At 35.6% G+C, this 24,060-nt stretch overlaps 1 protein-coding gene across 2 annotated transcripts; it reads left to right on the top strand.

The window, feature by feature from the left end:
• The first annotated feature begins 1,392 nt into the window (after positions 1-1,392).
• LOC105325511 (rho-associated protein kinase 1) lies at positions 1,393-23,560 on the top strand. Of its 2 annotated transcripts, XM_066065451.1 has the most exons (38): positions 1,393-1,809; positions 2,307-2,388; positions 2,754-2,854; positions 3,132-3,191; positions 3,341-3,418; positions 3,669-3,844; positions 4,141-4,225; positions 4,512-4,659; positions 4,909-5,047; positions 5,657-5,748; positions 6,570-6,729; positions 6,846-6,870; positions 6,966-6,983; positions 8,150-8,164; positions 8,593-8,681; positions 9,166-9,274; positions 10,290-10,448; positions 10,697-10,777; positions 10,995-11,160; positions 11,729-11,835; positions 12,053-12,203; positions 12,713-12,873; positions 13,162-13,284; positions 13,521-13,582; positions 13,784-13,853; positions 14,076-14,179; positions 15,325-15,511; positions 16,104-16,197; positions 16,330-16,424; positions 17,263-17,397; positions 17,905-18,127; positions 19,113-19,284; positions 20,312-20,390; positions 20,764-20,829; positions 20,966-21,098; positions 21,195-21,260; positions 21,490-21,622; positions 23,235-23,560. In XM_066065451.1, exons 1-38 carry the CDS (start codon positions 1,714-1,716, stop codon positions 23,335-23,337), a joined length of 4,143 nt encoding a protein of 1,380 aa, XP_065921523.1. In that variant the 5' UTR covers positions 1,393-1,713; the 3' UTR covers positions 23,338-23,560. The 2 variants fall into 2 exon arrangements, with proteins under 2 accessions (XP_065921523.1, XP_065921524.1); XM_066065452.1 differs by lacking the exon at positions 6,966-6,983 and having other exon boundaries at positions 1,394-1,809.
• Positions 23,561-24,060: the final 500 nt, after the last annotated feature.

Raw genomic sequence — 24,060 nt, 5'->3', positions numbered from 1 at the left:
AAATAAAAGAGGCTAAGTTTCGTGCCCAGTCGCACATACAATGCAGCAAATACCATTCATACACTGTACTTGTACATTGTATATATATTTTTGACATGACAAATATTGAACAACGTTTTTTAAGGGGCTGAATTAAAAAAAAAAGTAATCAAAATTGATAACGCATATCATGCAAGATAACTCTTTCAATTCAATTAGAAATTAATCAAAGAACTTCATTTCTTAACTAATTACGGCGAATTTATTGGTCAAGCCATGACATTCTTGATGAACTATATATTAGCGACACATCTAGATAATATAAAGAGGCTAACCTATTAAATGAATGTGCAGGCACGTAGCATCGTTTTTGAAAGTGGGGGGCCAGACCCATCCAAAAAATCTTGACAAGCAAAAAAAAAAAAAAAAAAAAAAGGGAAATTTAAAGTTTCCAAAAATCTTCAAAATCCTAATCCGTGGGGGGGGGGGGGGGGGGGGGGGGGGGTAGACTCAACTATGCTTCCAAAAACATTCTTCCGTGCCATAATTTTTTTTCCTCCAAATCATGAAATTCCTAATCCGGGGGGGGGGGGGGGGGTTACTTCCATTTCACTACTCATTTCCTTATTTTTACTAACTTCCAAAAAAGTGGGGGGCCAACTCCATTATAATTCATTTTTATATATGTAAATTTTAAAAAATTTGTTGCTGCGAGAAAAACTGGCCCCCCCCTGATGCTACGTGCCTGATGTGGAAACATGCAGTACATGCACAAGTTAATAACGTGTGGATATTTGTTGCATAAATCATGCAGCTGTTATATATAGTCAGATAGTTGTGTTATAGACGGGAAGTAAATACCTAGGCCTATACCACTGTACGTTTGTCACGTTGAGAATATGGAAAGTATTTCCCTTATATATACATGCATCTGTGCTTTAATATATAAAACTTCCTTTATAAGGTGTTGAAATAAATTGTATAAGAGAGAGAGAGAGAGAGAGAGAGAGAGAGAGAGAGAGAGAGAGAGAGAGATTAAAAATAACCCGTGTGGCTGTAAATCATGATCGAGTGGGTATAAATCATGATAAATTGAGATTCTAGTTTTTTAGTTTTTGGTTTTTAATAGCATATATACCATCAATTAAAAAAAAGCCGTCAGTCTCACTATATTAGGAAACTCCCATCTTTTTCTATCCTCTCTATGATTATCTAACCTGTTTACCTTTAATACCCGCCACCTAAGATCCGCGGGGAATGTCAATAATTTGAATAACCAAATCCCACTCCTAGCTTCCCGCGCTCTTAAGAATAAGACACATGAGTGTTTATTTGTTTTTTAAAAAGTTTCTTGGATAAGTTTCAAATTCATTAGACACTGTAGCATTACAACGCAAATCAGCATCAGATTTAAATAAACCGGAAATAGTGATCGAATCAGAGAGGCCATATTGTTGCGATTTTAATGGCGGTTGCACACTAAAACTAGTTTGACAGGTGTTTGTTTAATGTTATTCTAGTCGACAGAGTGGGCATTTTAACTACAGATTGTTGCTCATTTCTGTGATATTTGCTAAAGAACTTTTTGCAAATGAGTACGTTTTCAGGACATTGTGGAATGCACGCGGAAGTTGGTGGATGTTGACCCCCGATGATCAGCATGCTGAGAGGAGGAGGGGGTAGTATGTAACTGTCTCACAACTGTCGTCTGGTTAGTCTGAGGCGAACGCCAAAATGTCCAACTTCGACCCCGAATACAGAATTCGTTTGGGGAAGATCGAGGAGCGTCTCAAAGATCCGAACTCGGATCTAAACATAAACAGTCTCTTGGTAAGGCGCGGAAATAAGGGTGGGGGAGGGAGGGGAGGTGCTAACCCACCCCGCGCTCTCAGATATCAATAATTATTGCTGTCATGTCAAGAATTTGATAAGTACAAAATGTATATTAATTGGATCAAGCTAAATTTATCTTATGTCATTATGTAAATATTGACAATTGATAAACAATGAAGTATATGCTAAAATCAAAAGTGATAGGTAGGCCTCTACCTTTGCATCAAGTTTTGATCATTTTATAGTGGAGGAAAATATGTGACCTTACTACACACTTTTTACCATGCCTTTTGCAAACATGTAGGAATAAGGCACAGTACAGTGAAACATTAGTCACATAAATAAATGGAACTGCTGTTAATATTTACAAGTGTGTGACGACTTTGGTATATCACATTTGATGCTTAAGTTGCCAGATGTTTGTAGAACACAGCAGATGTTTATTAATCTGAACAAAATGTCTTAAACACAAATGATAACTTTTCTTATTTTAGGATGGATTATCTGCCCTTGTCAGTGATTTGGATCATCCTGCCATTAAAAGAAATAAAAGTGTTGAGCAGTTTCTCACAAAATGTAAGAAGTTATGTTGATTCAACTTGCTTACAGTATAGTATATTGGGCCATTATAGACCATAGGCCTATACATTTGAAAGGGAGTAGGGTGATGGCCGAAATGCATAATTTAGATAAACAATACGTGATCAAGTAGCCATTGTCTTATACTGTTGACAGTGCTATTAAATCTTCACCTTAAGTGCATTTCTGACTTATCAACATCATTTCAAAAAGTAGCTACATGACTAAGACTAAATTGGTATAATTTTTAAATGAATATGAAGATCAGATTGGAAAATATTTTAAAGTAAAATTGTTGTTTAGTTGCAGTAGTATATTTTTAACGCTGTTGTTGTTTACCATTGTGTGGTGATTACTTGTAGATGGGAAGCCAGTGGATTTTGTCAACAGCTGTCGGATGAGACATGCCGACTTTGATGTTGTCAAGGTTATTGGACGGGGAGCTTTCGGAGAAGTTCAACTGGTAGAACTTAATATTTAAATAATTTGTAATACCAAGATACTACAATCAATAATATAGCTCTTAATTGTAAAAAGAGAATAAAATTCATACAGGCTGTAGAAATGCAGTGATTTACCTCAGTTTGTTTGTTTCTATATATATTGACCTGTTTGTGTGTTTGTAGATTTGAACCAGTTTGTTTTTGTGTTTGTAGATTTGAAACAGTTTGTTTTTGTAGATTTGAACCAGTTTGTTTTTGTGTTTGTAGATTTGAACCAGTTTGTTTTTGTGTTTGTAGGTGCGACACAGATCAACACGGCGGGTGTATGCAATGAAGCTACTCAGTAAAACAGAAATGGTGAGAAGATTGTCGTTGAAAGGAAAACGCAATAGTTTTTTGTTTGATGTTTGACTCATTGTGGCAAAAAAGCTTTTACACTCATTGTTATATTTATCCACTGGATTTTATGCTAATAAAGTATTTGACTGGTGTTTTTTCTTTTTAAGATCAAAAGATCGGATTCTGCTTTTTATTGGGAAGAAAGAGAAATAATGGCTAATGCTAACAGTGAATGGATAGTACAGGTAAGTTAACAAGGGCTCATCCTCAGTGAAGGGGATTCTGTGTGTATTATGTGAAGTAGACTGCTCTTGATATACTCTCTGTTGTAATTAAACACTGATAGTTCTGTATTGTGTGGAGTAGACTGGTGTTGATATACTCTCTATTGTAAATAAACACTGATAGTTCTGTATTATGTGAAGTAGACTGCTCTTGATATACTCTCTGTTGTAATTAAACACTGATAGTTCTGTACACTGATTCTGTTTACAGCTTCACTTCGCTTTCCAAGATTCCAAATATCTGTACATGGTGATGGATTACATGCCAGGGGGTGACCTCGTTAACCTAATGAGTAATTATGATGTTCCAGAGAAGTGGGCTAAGTTCTACTGTGCTGAAGTTGTCCTCGCGCTGGATGCTATTCACTCTATGGGCTTCGTTCACAGGTAATTGTGTAATCATGTCATAATGTAATGATACTGTAGTTAGCTTCAAAACTTTGTGTCTGGTTTTTCTGTATATTTGCATTTTGATTCCTAATAGGCGCTTAACCCCGGCGTCTTGATATTTTATTTACTGTGATTTCTGAGACCTGGATAATATTAATAAACACACGTGTATTGTGATGCAGGTTTTACTTTAAACCCAAGCATTCTGTTAACATGGCATGTTTAATATTCTGATGTACATAGAATGCTGGTCAGTACAATTGTGAAGCTGTTTTATTTTTATTTTCCTTTAGGGATGTGAAGCCTGACAATATGCTTCTAGACAGTAAGGGTCACTTAAAGCTGGCAGATTTTGGAACTTGTATGAGAATGGACAGAGTAAGTCTTCCCATTATTAAGTATCCAATGGAAGATTTTACTTCATAATATGACGTTTATACCATATACATCTGCTTGTACATTTCTCTACAAAAATGTAATGATTCAAGGAGTTTATATGTCATTTGATGAACAATGACATTGTAAATTTGAATTTGTTGTCTCTGTCTCTCTGTCTGTCTCCCTCTTTCTCTCGGACAGTTTTTTTGCTCTCTCTCTCTCTTCCCCATCTCCCCTCCGAGAGATATACTGAACACACACTAAGTACCTGATTGTTGTTATACAGAGCAGTGGAATGGTTAGATCTGACACGGCGGTAGGAACCCCAGATTACATCTCCCCAGAGGTGCTGCAGTCCCAGGGGCGACCCAACCACTACGGGCGGGAGTGTGACTGGTGGTCAGTCGGGGTGTTCCTCTATGAGATGTTGGTCGGTGAGTAGTTTTATTTATCTCAAGTTCCTCTATGAGATGTTGGTGGGTGATTAGTTTAATATTTCATGTTCCTCTAAGAGATATTGGTTGGTGAGTAGTGTTTCTCTACGAGATGTTGGTCAGTGAGTAGTTTTATATACTATGTTCCTCTCTGAGATGTTTGTGATTAGTGTTTATATATCCCATAAGGAAGTTAAGATGAATTGAGTTGAAAAAAATGTTGAACTAGGCTTTTGTTGTTTCTTTCAGGTGATACTCCATTTTATGCAGATTCTTTAGTTGGAACATATGGAAAAATCATGGATCACAAAAACTCGCTGAGTTTTCCCACAGACATTGAAATTTCACATGAAGCCAAAAGTTTGATATGTGCCTTCCTGACTGACAGGTAAAGGGCTGTCAATCAACCATAAATGACATTGTCTAGCACATGTGTGACTTGTATGTGGTGCTTTTAGTATAAAGGGGTCAAAACATTTGATTAAAAGAATCCTCTGTGATTTTTGATGCTGTTTGATTTCCATAGCTAATCAAGGAAGTAGTATGAAATCTAGAGAATTTTATTCTAGTGTGCAATATCTTATCAATTTATTGCTCATTAATTTGACATCCCCATAATTCGGTACATTTGGCAAGGCAAGTGAGATACCGAAGATGCTAACCTACACAGACAGCATAGTAATAGTACTAATAGGTAGTTGATTAGTGCACTACACTGATGATGCATAAATGCTAATACCCAGCCATAGTACTAATTGGTTGTTAATTATTCAATATACTGATGATCCACAAGACTGATGCATTAAGGGGATGAAACATGGTTAATGGAATGAAGATCTAAGCCCTTTGAGAATCTGATTATTAATAAACAATAATATCATGAACATATATTGTACACCTATAATGCTGTGATAAACATACAGCCAGGCTTTGGAACATGATAACAAACAATTCAGTAAGACAACCTGACAGATTAGTTATGTTCTTGTTCTCACAGAACCGAGAGACTGGGAAGAAATGGAATAGAGGAGATAAAGACACACCAGTTCTTTCGAAACATTGACTGGACCTGGGATACACTCAGACAAGGTAACAATGGATACTTTATTGTTCTCAGATATATTGACATAACAGTTGTAGATTATCCATGACTCTGCTCACAATCTTCAAATAGTAGTGTCCTATATATTGGTAAGTGTGTGTCATGACAATTCTCCCACTATTTCTGTAGTATATATCTGCTCAAATGTGTGAAGCTGTTGCAGGGACATTTATTATCCAGGTCTAAAAGGAACATTAGAGAAATTCCAGGTTGGAATCTGTACCCTCTGAAGCCAAAAGGGTGTTTTGATTATATCTGGGTAGAAAATACTGCAATGAATACATTTCCTATGCAACCTAAAGTGTTAGACGTCATAATTTGTTAAGCTATGTTTGCAAGTGCTAGGAAGCCATTTAAGAGTTTTTTCCCAATGATTATGGTGTTGATTTGAACATCAAGAAATCTGGGTTTGATCTGAGACCTGCCTCTGATTGGTCGCTGTATTTGATGCAAGACCTGCCTCTGATTGGTCGCTGTATTTGATCTGAGACCTGTCTTTGATTGGTTGCTGTGTTTGATTTGAGACCTGCCTCTGATTGGTTGCTGTGTTTGATCTGAGACCTGCCTCTGATTGGTTGCTGTGTTTGATCTGAGACCTGTCTTTGATTGGTCACTGTGTTTGATCTGAGACCTGTCTTTGATTGGTTGCTGTGTTTGATCTGAGACCTGTCTTTGATTGGTTGCTGTGTTTGATCTGAGACCTGTCTTTGATTGGTCACTGTGTTTGATCTGAGACCTGCCTCTGATTGGTTACTGTGTTTGATTTGAGAGAGACTTGTCTTTGATTGGTTGCTGTATTTGATTTCAGCCGTCCCACCAGTCATTCCAGAGTTGTCCAGTGATGTGGACACCAGTAATTTTGAGGACATAGAGAAGGATGACTCTCCAGATGAATCCTTTGCTGTGCCTAAAGCCTTCACAGGCAACCATCTTCCTTTCATCGGCTTCACGTACAACAAAGAATATCAGTAAGTGACCGGGAGGGATTTAATATCTCAACTATCATTACTTTGTATTGTCATTCTGATTTGTAGACTGGAAGATATTTTACAAACTATTAATGTGTGTACATGTTTATTTCCAGGCTTCTCTCAGATTCTGGCCCCAGTGTAAGTACTACCTTTATTTTAAGACACACTTGTACATGTATCTTAGTTGTTTATCACTAGTTACGTCAGACTTGACTTGTTTACTTGTATTCCAGACCCATGAGACCAAATCAGTAAGTCAAACATGTAACATGGTAGAGTAGAAATCACCCACTCCTTTCCCTCTTGTCAAGAACAGTCTGCGATTCCTGCTCGGAATCTTGATAGCTGTACTGATGTAGATGGTTAGATTGTCAGAATGGTTGTCTGCATGTCTCTGGCTGATGTACGGTGTAGAGTACCAATCTGGTTCATAAATGAATTAGTAAAGGTGCCTGAAGTGAAGGTGTAGCTGGTTGTCTGAACTGGCAATCTGTGGCCACAGATAGATCACTTTCTGGTCTCTTGTCTTACCTCAATGAAAGTGAAACAGATAATACATTTGAGTTAGTTTTATAACATATCTAGGCTTAACCTTGCTCAGTTCTGATAATGGAATCTTATATCAATATGTACAGGAATTAATTAACTGCCTAGAAACAAACTTGATTGTGTAACAAAATCTGACTCTACAGATTCTGTCATCAATGTAGCACGGATTACAGGTGGCTTGATTTGAGCTTGATTACTTTCTCTATCCCTGGCAGACACAATATCATGACAAGACACAACCTGTCCAGTTCTTCTAGTAATTTACTTCACAGTTTTATATAAAATGTTCACATTGTTATCTTGTTCACCGACTTTTATTGAGCCTCTTGGAACACTTGATATTTAGACCTTATTCCTACTTCTATTGTTGATGTAAACATTTGTAGGTACAGTGAACCTTTGTACTTCAGTTCATGGTACTTGTAATCTATACCCTGACTTGTGTATGAGTTTACCATAGTATAGGGTGCACAAGTCTCAGTGACTTATTGGGTTTTATGGCTTATCCCTGGGTCAGTGGACAAACTTTTGTTGTGTAGATCAGAGAGGACGGGTTAATAATCCAGATGTATACAATGTACACTGTAGCTACAGTAAACAGCTTCTGTCTTTGTTTGACCCACTGGCTCACATGGAAGTAGGGGGAGGGGTAGAGAGGAATGGCTTTCTTTAGTTTACTTTTGTTTTTGCTAGTAATTGTATATCATAGGTAAAGATTTTCAATTCAATGAAAAGTGAAACATGTTAAATTACCAGGGAATGTGATATATATTTTATAGAAACATAATTACAAAATGTTTTGTGATTGGCTAATGTCAATGATTGCATTGGATTTGTCCTGGCCTAGTTTTCATATTTTATATTTCAGGTCTCATCAATGGACGTAAGTAGTAAAGCTACTGTGAAAAAAAGAGATATTTTCTTATTTTAATGATATTTCAAAGAAAGTTTCTATAAGAAAAGAATCTAAAATTTAGAAATATTTTTCTTACGCATTGTAAGGAAGTACTTCTGTACTACCATAGAATTCAATAGCATTATATATTCAGAAAATACCTAAAGGACATTCTTAGAGAAATAAAAACACCAGAGAAGTTGAGTCTTTTGCAGTTTGTAATGACATACTCTGTACATGTAGAACACACTTCAGCTTTGCCATGAAACTTTTTACGATACTAGAGAAAACTAAATCTCAGATGAGCTAATAGTCGACTTAACAAAAGTCCTGAAAACGAATTATGAGATAGAAAATAACAAGGATACTGAGCCCCTGTTCTAATAACTGATTGCTATACTAATAACTAATTACAGGGCGGGAATGGAGACAAGAGGTTCAAACAGTTGGAGGATCAGCTCCGTGCCATGAAAGCAGCCAAGGAGGAGATTGAGAACAGATACAGGTAAGGCAGGCAGGGGCAATAAGTATAATTATAGGGCAATACAGATGTAAGGCAATACAGAAAGGGTGATACAGATTTATTTGATAAAAAAATCTATTTGACAATAAAAATTTATGCATACAAATATAGATATATAAGGCACTACAGATACTTTACTACTGAGTATGTAGATTTTTCAGACAGTTCAAATATAGGGCAATTAATTTACAAAGTAATACATATTTATAAGTGAATACAGATATTCTACAATACAAATACAGGTCAATACAGATAATTAGGCAATATAGGTATACAGGGTAATACAGACAGAACAATTGATCAGACAATGTAAACAACACTGATCAGTATATATACAAGTCAGTTCAAATACAAGTCATCTAAAGAGTAATGGATGCAGACACCCATGTATGGTTAAGCTAGTCAGATTAGTACAGGATGGGTACATTAATGTGTATACACACTCTACAGAATGCATTCATTGTAGGATGGCCCAGTCAGACTTGGAGAGATTGAACAGAGAGGAGCCCATGCTGAGGAAGGAGTGTCAAGAACTTGAGAAAAACCTGGTCTATCTGAAGAGGGACCTTCAAGAGGTAACACTGCACAGAAAAAAGCCCATGCTGTTAGAAAAACATAGTCTCTGTCAGCAACACAGTACAGAAGCAAGCTCCTGCTGATCTATAGAACAGCATAGGCCTGGTCAGCAACACATGCAGAAACATGGTCCTGCAGAGAGCTGTTGACAACACAATACAGAAACATGATGATAGAAAAACATAAACAGTCATAATAATTTTATTATAACACACAACATAAACAAGCACCCACAAATCAGAAAACAGACTGTTAGCAACACACTACAAAAAACAAGCACATGATAAGAAAACATAGTCTCTCTCAGCAACACACTAAGGAATTAAGTGCCTGCTGATTAGAAATCAGTCTCTGTCAGCAACACACTATAAAACCAAGCTCATGCTGATGGGAAAATACAGTCATTAACACACCACAGAAACAAGTGCCTGCTGATAGAAAAACAGACACTTTCAGCAACATACCACAGAAAAGCACCTCGTAATAGGAAAACAAAGAATTGTCAGCAATAGCATCTGCTAATGGGAAGACATAGTAACACAACACAGAAACGAGTCCCTGCTGATATGAAACATTGTCCTTATCAGCTCAAAGAAAACATTGTCCCTGTCAGCTCAAAGAGCTTAAATTTTAGTCATTCACTTCACTATATATCCTTTATTGCTATGTGTTTCACTGTGGCTGATGAATTAAATTCATGCACAATTTAATATTCATAGAAATGTACTTTATGTAGTAAATGTCACCTTTCAAGTAAAACAGCTGAAAATCTGCCTTTAGTAAAATGTAAGCTGTTAGCATAAGATGTTTAGGTGTAAAGTGATGATGATCCCAAATATCACATTGAAGTCCTGCAGGCATAAATCTACAATGCATTCATTAGAGTATGAATACTCCTAAAGCACTATAAAAGAATAGGCATTTCATTTTTTATTTGAACCCAAGAACTATGTATACATGTTCTGCTTGCATTATTTATGCAAATAGTTTTGAAAAGTTTTACAATTGTTTCAGAACCAAAGAAAGTTAAATATGGAGTTAGAGTTGAAAAGGAATTTAGAGTCCATGCTTCATGATAAAGAAAGACAGTTGGAGGTTGAAATAAAATCTCGTAAGGAAGCATCTAACAGCAACCAGCAAGTTAATGAAAAGATCTATAGTCTGGAAAAAGTGGTAAGTCTGAAGAGAGAGAATGAGATAAAAGATAGAGAGAGTGAGGATATTAAATTCCTGAATCCCTGAAAATTAAGAAATCAATGTTTATGCCCAATGGAAACAAAAAACAAGAAATTGGATTTCCTTTATAAAATTGTCAAAAGTTGTTGAAATTATTGTTATTAGGACTGACTGATATGTGTACTCAATGTAATATTTATAAATCAGAATTTACTTATTAAATGAGTTCTTTAATTTTGTTGCAGATAACAGATTTAAATGAAAAAATAAAAGCTGAAACAGACAGTGCCACTAAATATAAAAAGTCATGTGCTGAATTACAGCAGGTAAGTTTGGTCTATATAAAATCCCCAAGACAATGGTTATCTCTCAACTACTAGGATTACATTTCTACTGTTGTGATATTAACAGGAAGGGTATCTTGAAATACAAAAAAAATTTAGGATATTTCAGACCAACTTAAAGTCTTTTTGAGAGAAAAAGTGAAAGCCACTTTTGATTTACTAACAAAAGTAGCTGTAATGCTGTAATTGATTCTTCCAGAGGTACAACATGTCAGAACAGAGTTACAGTGAGCTGAATGCCAAGTACGGTGAAGTGTTGAGTGCCAAGCAGTCTCTACAGAAGGAAGTAATGGAGTTACAGTCCACCCTGGACCATGAAAGGAACAGTCAGAGACAGATGTCTTCCCAGTCATCCGAACTGTCAGGTATGTAACGATCAATAGGTACATGGAACATGTGTAATACAATAGGTACACAGAACATGTGTAATACAATAGGTACATGGAACATGTGTAATACAATAGGTACATGGAACATGTGTAATACAATAGGTACATGGAACGTGTAATACAATAGGTACATAGAACATGTGTAATACAATAGGTACATGGAACATGTGTAATACAATAGGTACATAGAACATGTGTAATACAATAGGTACACAGGACATGTGTTACACAATTTGGGGATGTAACATTCATTAGCAAACTTGTAAAACACATGCAGGATGTAAAAATCGTCTGCTGCATGAAATACGTGTAATACACATTCAGGATGTAACAATCATCAGCTACATGTAATACACATTCAGAAGGGTACAATTATCCACATGCAATAAATATTAATGATGTAACAATTATTAGCTATGGAAAGTGTAAGACACATTTGGGATATATTTTAACAATCATTAGTGCCATGTAATACACATTCTGGATTTATTTCTTTTTGATGCATTTACTTCCAACACACATCTTAAAACTTGTTTCTTTCCAGAACGAATCTCATCACTTATGTCAGAAAAGAAAAAAGCTGAAGAAAAGGAGAAAGAGTTGACCATGGAGATTCAGAAGGTCAAGGACACTGTGATTCGCTTAGAAAAGGTAAGTTATTCTATGGATTGAAAACATCTTAAATTTTCCCCAGAGTGTATTGTTACATGTAAGTGTATGATCATTAAAATAAATTCTGTAATTTTTCTTAGCATGAGTTCTGTTAAGGTTTGATAATAAAATGTGTACTATTTATAATAAATTAAATAGATTTGAGGTCAATAGAGTATTGTATTGCTTTCACTTTTGCTGCTGTTTTTGATGACAGAGTAAGAGCCATGTTGAACTGGAGTTGGACACATACAAGAGAAAGCTGGACACAGAGATTAACAGTCACAAAGAGACGATCCAGAGGTTCAATGCGGACAAAAAAGACATCTTGTTATCAAAAGAGGAGGCCAGAACATCTGCTATCAATGGTTGGTTTTGTAGCCCAACACAGGGGATAATGTATTAAGCCCTAATGAGGGTCCTATGTTTTATGGTCTTGCTTAGTTAATTAAAGAATTAAGGCCATATTGTTGTAAGACTATTGTAAGTGAAGGAACATCATCAATTTCAAAAATACATTGTGCCATTCGAAGCTCGTTTTACTGAAGATCTGAGTCCAATGGTTTATGGGTGTACATGTATCTCATGTTTATATACATGTAGATTTATGGCTATTTGAAATGCAATAGATGTATGTAGTTCATAGGCATGCAATGAAAAATGTTTATGGATTAAAGTATTTTAAAAGAATGTTTCAAACTTTTTTAATGTTTAAAACTTTTTTTCCCAAAAAGCAATATGCAATTTGGTTCTTTTACTTTTGGTCCTGAAAGAATCGGTTGTAATAAATGAATATATTCTGTTGCTGTATTCCAGACATTCAGAACAAGATGTTTTTAAGTTTGTAAATGAATATAGTTCTATGGCTGTATTCCAGACATTCAGAACAAGCTGGACCAGGAGAAGACAGCGCGAGCCTCAGCTGAGAACCAGCTACTTGCAGCAGAGAAAGAGAAGTCTGGGCTCAAGGTGGACCTTCTACAGATGACTCAGCAAGTGACTGCAGTACAGAATGAGCTCAAGAATGAGAAAGAAAAGGTACACTGTACCTGGCTTTATTGACAATGGGAATATAAATCCAGTATCAGAGCTTAAGCATATTGAAACCCATAGAAAAATATATTAATAATATGCGTATATCAAAGAGAATTTGAAGTTCAAACCACTGTATTTTACATCAGTATTTTGACTTTTTAATGAATAAAGACAACAGTCATTATAGCTAGTTTAGAGGATTTTTTTGCGGGTAGAATTAAGAAATTTCATGAATAATTCTTTTCAAGTTTTGTTATTTGAGTTCATATAAATTAAAACTTTTGATTTTAGTCTAAAAACTATTCTCTGCAAGTTGAGCAAGAAATCCAGAGACGGAACCTGATGCAAGGCGACTTTAAGACTCAGACCCATGATTTGTCTCGCTATAAGAACATGGAGAAACAGCTCAATAAGGTACTCAACACAGAAACTCTAAAACAGGCTACAAAATCTGATTATGTTACAAAGATACAATACACAGAACACAGAGGGAAAACAGGTTACAATTACTTATTACATAATTGTACACGGGAAAACTGAGTACAATTACTTACTTTGTTGATAAGGTGGATGAAACGTGATTGAGAAAAAAATGTTAATAACCTGTATATACACGTATCTAACTTTAGATAAAATTGTATCTATTTTAGGAAATTTCAGACCTTAAAGAGGAGAAAAGAAGTTTGGAAGAGGAATTACGCAAAATTAGAGAGTAAGTTTTTGAAATATTTGTGTTATTTTAATTGCTCACAGTGAGCCTGAGAACGAGATGCACTTATATATGTAACTTTGGCATTGGCTCACCAACAACTTGTTAATCTCCTATCACATACTAGCTAAAAGATTGTGTGTATTGTTTGTACAGGGATCTCTCTATCTATGAGCTATAAGATTGTGTGTATTGTTTGTACAGGGATCTCTCCATCAATGAGCTACAGATGAAGGAGTTACAGGATCAGCTGGAGGCAGAACAGTATTTCTCAGTGAGTGTATCAGGGGGAAGTGAATTCTTAATGTAGAAGGGAAAGTGGTAATAATACCTCTCTTATTATGGCTGAATGGCCAACAATAAAATAGACATGCCTAAGTCACATTACAGTTTGACACAACTACCCAAAGTCCAAGCTCTTGTTAAAATGGTTTTTTCGTGTCCTGAAGTTTTTGAATAAAACTTGGAGGTTTAATGTAATGACTTGCATTTGTAGTCCTTGTACAGAACACAAGTGAAGGAACTGAAGGAGGATGTTGAAGAGAAGGGGAAGCAATACCAAGATGCGATTACAGACCTGGAGAGTGTGCAGCAGGACAAGTAAGTACTGCAGGACCCAACCATTGTGTACAGGCTTAATGTGAGGTTAAATACAGGTCAAATGAAGACCCAACCATAGTGTACAGGCTTAATGTGAGGTTAAATACAGGTCAAGTGAAGACCCAACCATTGTGTACAGGCTTAATGTGAGGTTAAATACAGGTCAAATGAAGACCCAACCATTGTGTACAGGCTTAATGTGAGGTTAAATACAGGTCAAATGAAGACCCAACCATAGTGTACAGGCTTAATGTGAGGTTAAATACAGGTCAAGTGAAGACCCAACCATTGTGTACAGGCTTAATGTGAGGTTAAATACAGGTCAAATGAAGACCCAACCATTGTGTACAGGCTTAATGTGAGGTTAAATACAGGTCAAGTGAAGACCCAACCATTGTGTACAGGCTTAATGTGAGGTTAAATACAGGTCAAGTGAAGACCCAACCATTGTGTACAGGCTTAATGTGAGGTTAAATACAGGTCAAATGAAGACCCAACCATTGTGTACAGGCTTAATGTGAGGTTAAATACAGGTCAAATGAAGACCCAACCATAGTGTACAGGCTTAATGTGAGGTTAAATACAGGTCAAATGAAGACCCAACCATTGTGTACAGGCTTAATGTGAGGTTAAATACAGGTCAAATGAAGACCCAACCATTGTGTACAGGCTTAATGTGAGGTTAAATACAGGTCAAGTGAAGACCCAACCATTGTGTACAGGCTTAATGTGAGGTTAAATACAGGTCAAATGAAGACCCAACCATTGTGTACAGGCTTAATGTGAGGTTAAATACAGGTCAAATGAAGACCCAACCATAGTGTACAGGCTTAATGTGAGGTTAAATACAGGTCAAGTGAAGACCCAACCATTGTGTACAGGAAATACAGGTTAAATGAAGACGCAACCATTGTGTACAGGCTTAATATGATACATTGTGATAGACTGTCACTATGTTAAATACAGGTGAAATAAAGACGTTTTGTAGATAAACTGTCACTAAGTCTATCTCAGGAATGAAATTGTCTCTTGTAGTATGCGATATATGGAATAACCGCTTGTAAAAAGATGGAACTTTTGAACTACTAACTTTTCTGAACAACTCTTGATCTCTTTATATTTGATACATACTTGTGTTGTTGCAGGGAATCCTTTGCCGCCCAGTTACAGCTAGCCATGGCTAAGGCTGACTCTGAGAATCTGGCCCGATCCATCGCAGAGGAACAACTGACGGACGTCGAGAAAGAAAAGACAGTACTGGAGCTGGAGATCAAAGAGTTGATGAACCGCCATAAAACCGAGATCAGCAAGAAGGAGCACCTCATACAGATAGTAAGTATATGGTCCTTGGTCAGAGTGGCTAATGGTTGTATGGAGGCCACATACAGATAGTAAGTATATGGTCCTTGGTCAGAGTGGCTAATGGTTGTATGGAGGCGTATATGGTCCTTGGTCAGAGTGGCTAATGGTTGTATGGAGGCCACATACAGATAGTAAGTATATGGTCCTTGGTCAGAGTGGCTAATGGTTGTATGGAGGCCACATACAGATAGTAAGTATATGGTCCTTGGTCAGAGTGGCTAATGGTTGTATGGAGGCCACATACAGATAGTAAGTATATGGTCCTTGGTCAGAGTGGCTAATGGTTGTATGGAGACCTCATACAGATAGTAAGTATATGGTCCTTGGTCAGAGTGGCTAATGGTTGTATAGAGGCCACATACAGATAGTAAGTATATGGTCCTTGGTCAGAGTGGCTAATGGTTGTATGGAGGCCAAAAGAATAGTTAAACTTTAGAGTTAATATTTTACAATGGTAAAAAATAAATACTTTAACTAATGATAAAATCGGAGAAATTAGCATTTTTATTTTCTCTACAAGAGTTAGAAATTGAACTAACTGAATGTAACTGTTGTATTTTAGATGGAGGACTCCAAGCGAGAGTATTCGAAGGAAATTGAGGAGTTAACTGCGGAGAAGAATGATTTAAACAGCAGGTTGCAGAAGTTATCAGAAGGTTAGTGTCTGATGTCAATGACTGTCTTAGCACACTGATCAGTGTCATCCATTGACCAATATTATGTCATGTCAATAGATCTTTGCCATGTCCAGACCAAATTATTATGTTATGTCGAATTCTTGAATGTAGATCTTCGCCAAGTGCAGTCCCAGTCTGGTGGCTCCAGCTCAGAGATTGAGAAACTGAAGAAGAACTTGGAGGAAGAGAAGCTCAAGAAAATCCAGGTACTTGTGTTACAAAATGAGAAGGGGTAAATATAATGAAGGAAAAAGTTGCATCTCTCAATGGGCACTAACATTAAACTAGTCTTACATGATGTTTGTCCTCTCCATAATTGTTCATTTTACATGTGTGTCTTTATTAAAGCTTAAACTATTGATTTTTATTGATACAATACTCTTATTGTAAAACTAAACATTTATGACTTGGTACAAGCTCTGTTCAATGTTCTTTCAGTCATATTAGTGGAATTTATTTCCAATCTTCTATACGTATTAGTAATAGAGTGTAGTTGACCAAACATTCTGAGGGTATTTCTCAGCAATACACGTCCCTACCGACATCCCTATTTGTCATTTTTAAAGCTAAAAAAGTTTTGAAAAAAAGATTTTTTAAAGGACGAACCCATTGAGTATAAAAATTGAGTCATTTTAATAAATTTATTTTCTTTATCATTTGCTGATAAATCTTAATAAAACTCAAAGCTGATCTGTAGTTTTTCATTATTAAGCCACACCAGTTTCAAATCAATTCACCAAACCATAAAAAAAGGTATGGAAAACAAATTTAAGACAGAATGACAGACAATGATAAAGACTGCAGTCCCTTTCGGTTTCATTGGTAGGGGAGGTTTTATTGGTAGGGAACTTATAACAGGAAAAGAAGCAGCATGTAAAACGCTTCAATATGATTACTGCTAAAATGCTGTAATCAGTAGTAGGTCTACTGAACTTTGAACTGTTAAGTGAGTTGACGAGTAATTAAGCAGATGTTGGTATTTTTACTCACTTTAATGCTAATGAAATATGTATGCAAGTTCCAGACCTTTGTATTTCTTTGCAGGCCGTTAACAAACTAGCTGAGATTATGAATCGAAAAGAATATTCCTCCAAGAAGTCAGGTAAAAATAATGCTGCGGACCAGGCTCTGAAAAAGAAGGAGAAAGAGATGAGGAAGTTACAGCAGGATCTTCACATGGTCAGTTTATATCTGTAAATCTATAAACACTAATATTAATATCTAGACTTATATACATCTATACTTATATAAATCTATAGCACTTTCACCTTGCAGACTCCACAATAGATTTAAACAATATGTTTATATACATATCTGTATCAAAATCAACACCTGCTATTTATGTTAGCTTACTGTAGGAAATGCACAGGGATAGTTCATTGAAATGTCTATATTTACCTTCATATGGACATTAGACATCAATATATGTAAACATCCTTACTTACGGTCTGTACATCAGTATCTGTAAACATCCTTACTTACGGTTTGTACATCAATATACAGCAAAACTTGGTTATAACGAAGTCATTGGGACCTAAGAAATTTCTTCGTTATATCCGTAATTCGTTATAACCGTATAAGAAATTCATTAAATTTACATAGCTGGGAATCCAAGATGACTTCGCAATATCCGTGTTTTACTGTATGTAACTGATCAGTTCACTTCAGTACCTGTGTCATTAACAGGAGAAAGAGAAGTACAACAAGATGGTGGAGAAACTAGGCCGGGATCTGTCGGAGACCCAGGCGGCGCTGTTTGAGGAGGGACAACAGAAGGGGAAACTCCAGATGGAGCTAGATGCTAAGGAGAGTGAAATAGAGCAGCTCCGCCAGAAACTGGCGGTCAGCGACAATGTGTCTATAAATAGCTCTCACCTGGAGGACGGGGATGTCAGTCTGACTAGTGCATGTAAGTTCATAATTATATGTAAGTACATAAGAACATGTAAGTACATAATTATATGTAAGTACATAAGAAAATGTAAGTTCCTAATTATATGTAAGTACGTAAGAACACATAAGTTCCTAATTATATGTAAGTACATAAGAACATATAAGTACATAATTATATGTAATTACATAAGAACATATAAGTACATAATTATATGTAAGTACATAAGAACATATAAGTTCCTAATTATATGTAATTACATAAGAACATGTAAGTACATAATTATATGTAAGTACATATGAACATGTAAGTTCCTAATTATATGTAAGTACATAAGAACATGTAAGTTCCTAATTATATGTAAGTACATAAGAACATATAAGTTCCTAATTATATGTAAATACATATGAACATGTAAGTACATAATTATATGTAAGTACATAAGAACATGTAAGTTCCTAATTATATGTAAGTACATATGAACATGTAAGTACATAATTATATGTAAGTACATATGAACATGTAAGTACATAATAAATTACTGAAATGTACATAGTTACATGTTAGGACATTATAACATGCAAGAACATAATTACATGTGAAAACATATTAATGTATCTTTATAATTACATGTAAGCTTACAATAGCATGTAATTTCATAATTACATAAAAGTACACAATTATACATGTTAGAATACATTAGTAGGGTCATTTTGAAGTAATTGGAGTCTGTTAAATGTAAATGTAAGCCTGGAGACCTAGAAGTAACTTTATTTACATGTAAGTAGAGATAACTTCTGCACACAGTAGTACATGTCATATACATATTGGATAACATTTGTACATGTTACTTACATATAAGATGAGAGAACAGGATTAATTAGTACAGAGCATTTACCAATAAGTAATTATCAGTGCTGATTATTAAAATGTATGCTTCAACATTTTTTCTAGTTTGTATTTGTGGCGTAGATGTTTAATGTAAGCTGTGCTTTGATTGCAGCCCCTAGTGATATTCATATGGAGGGATGGTTAGCCGTGCCAAATAAACAGAACATTAAGAAATACGGCTGGAAGAAACAATACGTGGTGGTCAGCAGTAAGAAAGTACTGTTCTACAACAGCGAGGCCGACCGGCAGAATGTGTCCGACCCTGTGCTGGTGTTAGATATAGAGTAAGTCACAAGTCTAGGGGTCATAGGTCTATTACTAAGTCATAAGTCTGGGGGGTCATAAGTCTATTATTAAGTCACAAGTCTGGGAGACCTAAGTCTCGCTAAGTCACAACTCTGGGGGTCATAAGTCTGTTACTAAGTCACAAGTCTGGGAGACTTAATTCTATCACTAAGACAACAAGTCTGGGAGAGTTAAGTCTTTTTCTGAGTCACATGTCTGGGAGACTGAAGTCTATCACTGAGATACAAGTCTTGGGGTCATAAGTGTATTACTAAGTCACAAGTCTGGGGATCATAAGTCTATTACTAAGTAACAAGTCTAGGAGACTTAAGTCTCGCTAAGTCACAACTCTGGGGGACTTAAGTCTATCACTAAGACACAAGTCTTGGAGACCTTTGTCTATCGCTAAGTCACAACTCTAGGAGACTTAAGTCTATTGCTAAGACACAAGTCTGGGGGACTTAAGTCTATCACTAAGACACAAGTCTTGGAGACCTAAGTCTATCGCTAAGTCACAACTCTAGGGGACTCAAGTCTATTGCTAAGACACAAGACTGGGGGACTTAAGTCTTATGCTAAGTCAAAACTCTGGGGGACTTGAGTCTAATGCTAAGACACAAGTCTGGGAGACTTAATTCTATCACTAAGATGTAAATCTTGGAGAACTGAGTCAAAAGTCTGTGAATCACATGTCAGAGGTCAAAGAATGAGTCCAAAACTATCCATCAATCACCATTCCGTACAACAAAACTATCCATCAATCACCATTCCGTACAACAAAACTATCCATCAATCACCATTCCGTACAACAAAACTATCCATCAATCACCATTCCGTACAAGTCTCAAAATCAATCAGCAAATCCCTGTTGTGTATGTTTTATCCCTGTTGTGTATGTTTTATCCCTGTTGTGTATGTTTTATCCGTGTTGTGTATGTTTTATCCCTGTTGTGTATGTTTTTTAATTCAAATGACTATATGAGTCAAGTTGTTATCACATGCTACCACTGAGTTTTATTGTTGCAGGTCGCTATTCCATGTGAGGCCAGTGACACAGGGAGATGTGTACCGGGCAGATTCAAAAGATATTCCAAGGATATTTCAGGTGAGATGCTGTAGAGAGATAAATAGATAAAATATCTATAAAATATTTTAGAGAATTCCAAGGATATTTCAGTTAAGTGTATACAGAGAGATCGACAGGTAAAGTGTCTTTGGCAGATTCTAAAGATATTCAAGGATATTCCAGGTGAGAATCTGTAGAGACTGAGTAAATAGATTAAAACAAATCTATAGTTGTAAGCATTGTTTTTGTCGGAGTCAGTATAAAAAACTTTATCATAAATGTGAATATAAATTCAAAAACAAAATGATTTACATTTTAATAATTTCAATTTTTTAAATAATGATATGCAAGTAAAAGTGATGTATAATTGACTTAAACATACCGATTGTCATGGATTTTGGTTATGTTTCAGGTGCTATATGCTACGGAGGGCGAGAATCGAAGACCAGAAGAAATTGGTCATGATATGTCAGCTCAGGTAGGCAACAAAGGCTTACACAGTTTAACAGGAAAGACATACATACATGTACTGACATGTCATTATTTTGCTGATTTTGATTGCCTATCGGTTTTATTTTAATGTCATTAGTCTTGCAATGTTGACATATTTACAGGACAAGTCAGCAGTAGAAATGCACAAAGGGCATGAGTTTGTGCCTATCCATTACCGCACTCCAACCACATGTGATTCGTGTAACAAACCAGTGTGGCATATGCTTCACCCTCCCCAAGCTCTGGAGTGTAGGCGTAAGTAGGGAGGCCAGATCTGTAGTAGATAGCCAATCAGATGAAGTATCTTCTTCTTGTATAAATAGTCACCCAATGTGTTGTTGTGTTTTGTAGGATGCCATACCAAGGCTCATAAAGATCATTTAGATAAGAATGAAGAATTTGTTGGTTATTGTAAAGGTAAGGTTTGCTAAAGACTATAGTGGTAAGACACTAATGGACTGTCTCTAGCATAAAATCTGTGTATTTTCTTATACTTTTGTCCAATCCGACCCCACCCCAATTATTTAATAACACTTTCTTAGATTAAAACGGATGCAAGATAAACACTTTAACTGCAAAATAAGCAGTACAACAGAAATGGAGCCATATTGTGCCAATGATTGATGTATACTTTGCTTTGTTTCAGTGAACTATGATCAGAACATTCAGGCCAAGGAGATGTTACTTCTGGCTGACACCAGTGAAAAACAGAAAGTATGGATCCAGCATCTCAGCAAAAAAATCTCTAGGAAGGGCTTTGCAAGCTCAGGAACGGCAGGGTAAGATAAGTTAATCATCAGAACAATGGCGTAGGTTAGAGTTCATTTCAAATAGGATGTTTCTTGGATTAGCTGGGTAAATTAGGGTGCAGTTCAGTTAGGTATGTCTTCCACCAGTTGAATTGATTAATTCAATTCAATTAAGGTGCTTTTCAGAACAGCTGGGTTTTTTAGGGTTTAATAAATTTGGGTGTTTCTCAGAACAACTGGATACATAAAATCTGGAGTGTAGGCGTTTTTGATTTAGTCAAGTCAAACTTTTCTCTGAAATCAGCTCTCTTTCATCAATTGTGTTATTTGAATTTTTTAAAAAAATTTAATTTTCATCGAGACAAGTGATCAAATCTTTAGATAATCCTTTTTTAAACCTCTAGTAATTCAACAATGACTAGGATTAATTTTGGAGCTAAATGGTGGTAATAATTATAACCATAGATTAAAATTCATATTTAATATTCAATATATAATGTACCTTAGAACACTGTCTTAGTAATTAAGTAATTAACATGTTAGTAGTTTAGGCATTGGTCAACTTATTCATCATTGTCCCTGGAAATTAATATTTTATTTAATTTAACAAAACATCAAAATTAGTATGATACATGTATTCTGTAGTTATATGATTATTTTGTTTTTGAGCGACTTATTACGGGCCGCCGGAAGGCGGTCCGTTATTTGATATACATTTAAATAGTGTTACTGCGTTTCTGCGGGATAGTTCTTTTTTAATAGAATTAATATTTTGCTTCTTTTTATGAATTGAAAGTAAATTTGCATGTAGAAATATATTTTATGCCTTATAAAAAATATCACATATTTTTGGTTTTACTCGTAAATGAAAAATAGGTCATACTTAGTAGACTGTCGTGTTTGGCGCGTTTTTATCGAGACTATAATCTATTCGGAAAATTTCGGAGTTCTTCATTCTTTTCAAATCAATGCATCGGGATCGGTATGCGGGACATACTATAGACCCGAAATACTAAAGACCTGAATGTCATTAAATTTTATATAAATGATATATTTGAATTTTTATGTGCAGTTTCAAATAAAATTACTTTGTTTGTGTAATTATTATATTTCCATGTCAAATGTGGTAGAAATTATCATGAAATTATATCCATATCAATTATTTACGCAAAAATATGACAGAAATGAAAATTTGAATTGACTGGAAAATTTGAACTAATCCATTACTATTTTATCATGTGGTCCCTTAAAATCATATAAACTAATGCATTAAGTTTTCATTCAATACAATGCAACAAAAAATGGTTTTAAATACATAATCTCCAAGAGAAAAAAGATGAATTAAACTTATTGTATTACAGTAATGTACAAATCAATGTGTTCTTCATTACTTCATACAGTAATGAACTCGAATTTTTATGATAATAGTAAAATGTCAAACTTCAAAACAAGTTGCTGAAAGTATATTAGAATTTACCATAAAAATTAGTACAACCAACTTTTATTTTCTTCTTTGTGGTATGTTTTATGTAAACAACCAATGATTCATACAACAGTTATATTTTTTGCGGCCCATTTGACGCTTGCGTCAATATGATTTCTTGTTCATAATTGTACTAAATTGAGACCTTGTTTTATGCAGGCCTACGCGGAACACCCGACAGTATGCCTCGTTTGGTATTCAGGCACGCCAGAGTAATGCCAGATCCTCCTCCACTCTTCCATCTAACAGCCGACCATCATAGCAGCTCAAAACCTCTCCCCCGGGGCCGGCCAAGCTGGCCCCATACCACACTGTGACTTTTATCAGAGCCACGTAACCATAACAAATAGTAGCTATTATTTATTTATATCAATTATTCTTATACATTCCTTGACATCTGGTTCATACATTGATCAAGGTTTTCAATAGCTGTCCGAATCTGCTTGATTATATCGTTATTATGTAAATAAAAATTGTCATTTTAACTCAATTTTGGCGTTTTGTTTGAAATGGTGATGAATGTGACAAGTTTCTCTTGACTCGCTCCATACTTCATTATATTAACAGAGCTGTAGCCGTATGAGAGAATTTTTGTTCTCCAGGCCATTGGTTTACACAGAATGTATCCAGTATGTGCCTAAATTTTAGATATTAATCAGATTAAGCATGTTGTTTTGAAGAATTCACCAGCTTCAGAACAAGGTTGTTGAGTAGTTATATTGGTGATGAGTAAATACCTTGACATCAGATTATTGAATTGTTGAGTCCAGAGTCATCATACCACCATCGTGCTCGAGCTGATGGTTATCAGAGAGAATGTCGGGTTTCTCCTTATATTTTTAATTAAATTTGAGGCTAGATTTGTAGGAAAGCAAATGTGTTTTTTCTTTAGTTTGTCACACGCTTATGCTATAACTGTAACATCAATTTGTTCCTGCTTTATAGGATGTTAAAGATGGGTGTGTGGTAATTGTAATACCTGCAG

The sequence above is a fragment of the Magallana gigas genome, chromosome 7 (genome assembly GCF_963853765.1).
Source record: "Magallana gigas chromosome 7, xbMagGiga1.1, whole genome shotgun sequence".
NCBI classification, from domain to species: Eukaryota; Metazoa; Mollusca; class Bivalvia; order Ostreida; family Ostreidae; genus Magallana; species Magallana gigas.
The sequence above is the reverse complement of the archived record's forward strand: the minus strand, read 5'-3'. Positions and strand labels throughout refer to the sequence as shown.

Coding starts and splice junctions, on each gene's coding strand:
- LOC105325511 (XM_066065451.1), top strand. CDS start 1,714: ATGTCCAACTTCGACCCCGAATACAGAATTCGTTTGGGGAAGATCGAG. Junction 11,161..11,728: donor CCAGTCATCCGAACTGTCAG/GTATGTAACGAT, acceptor GTTTCTTTCCAG/AACGAATCTCATCACTTATG. Junction 14,180..15,324: donor GAGAGTGTGCAGCAGGACAA/GTAAGTACTGCA, acceptor GTGTTGTTGCAG/GGAATCCTTTGCCGCCCAGT.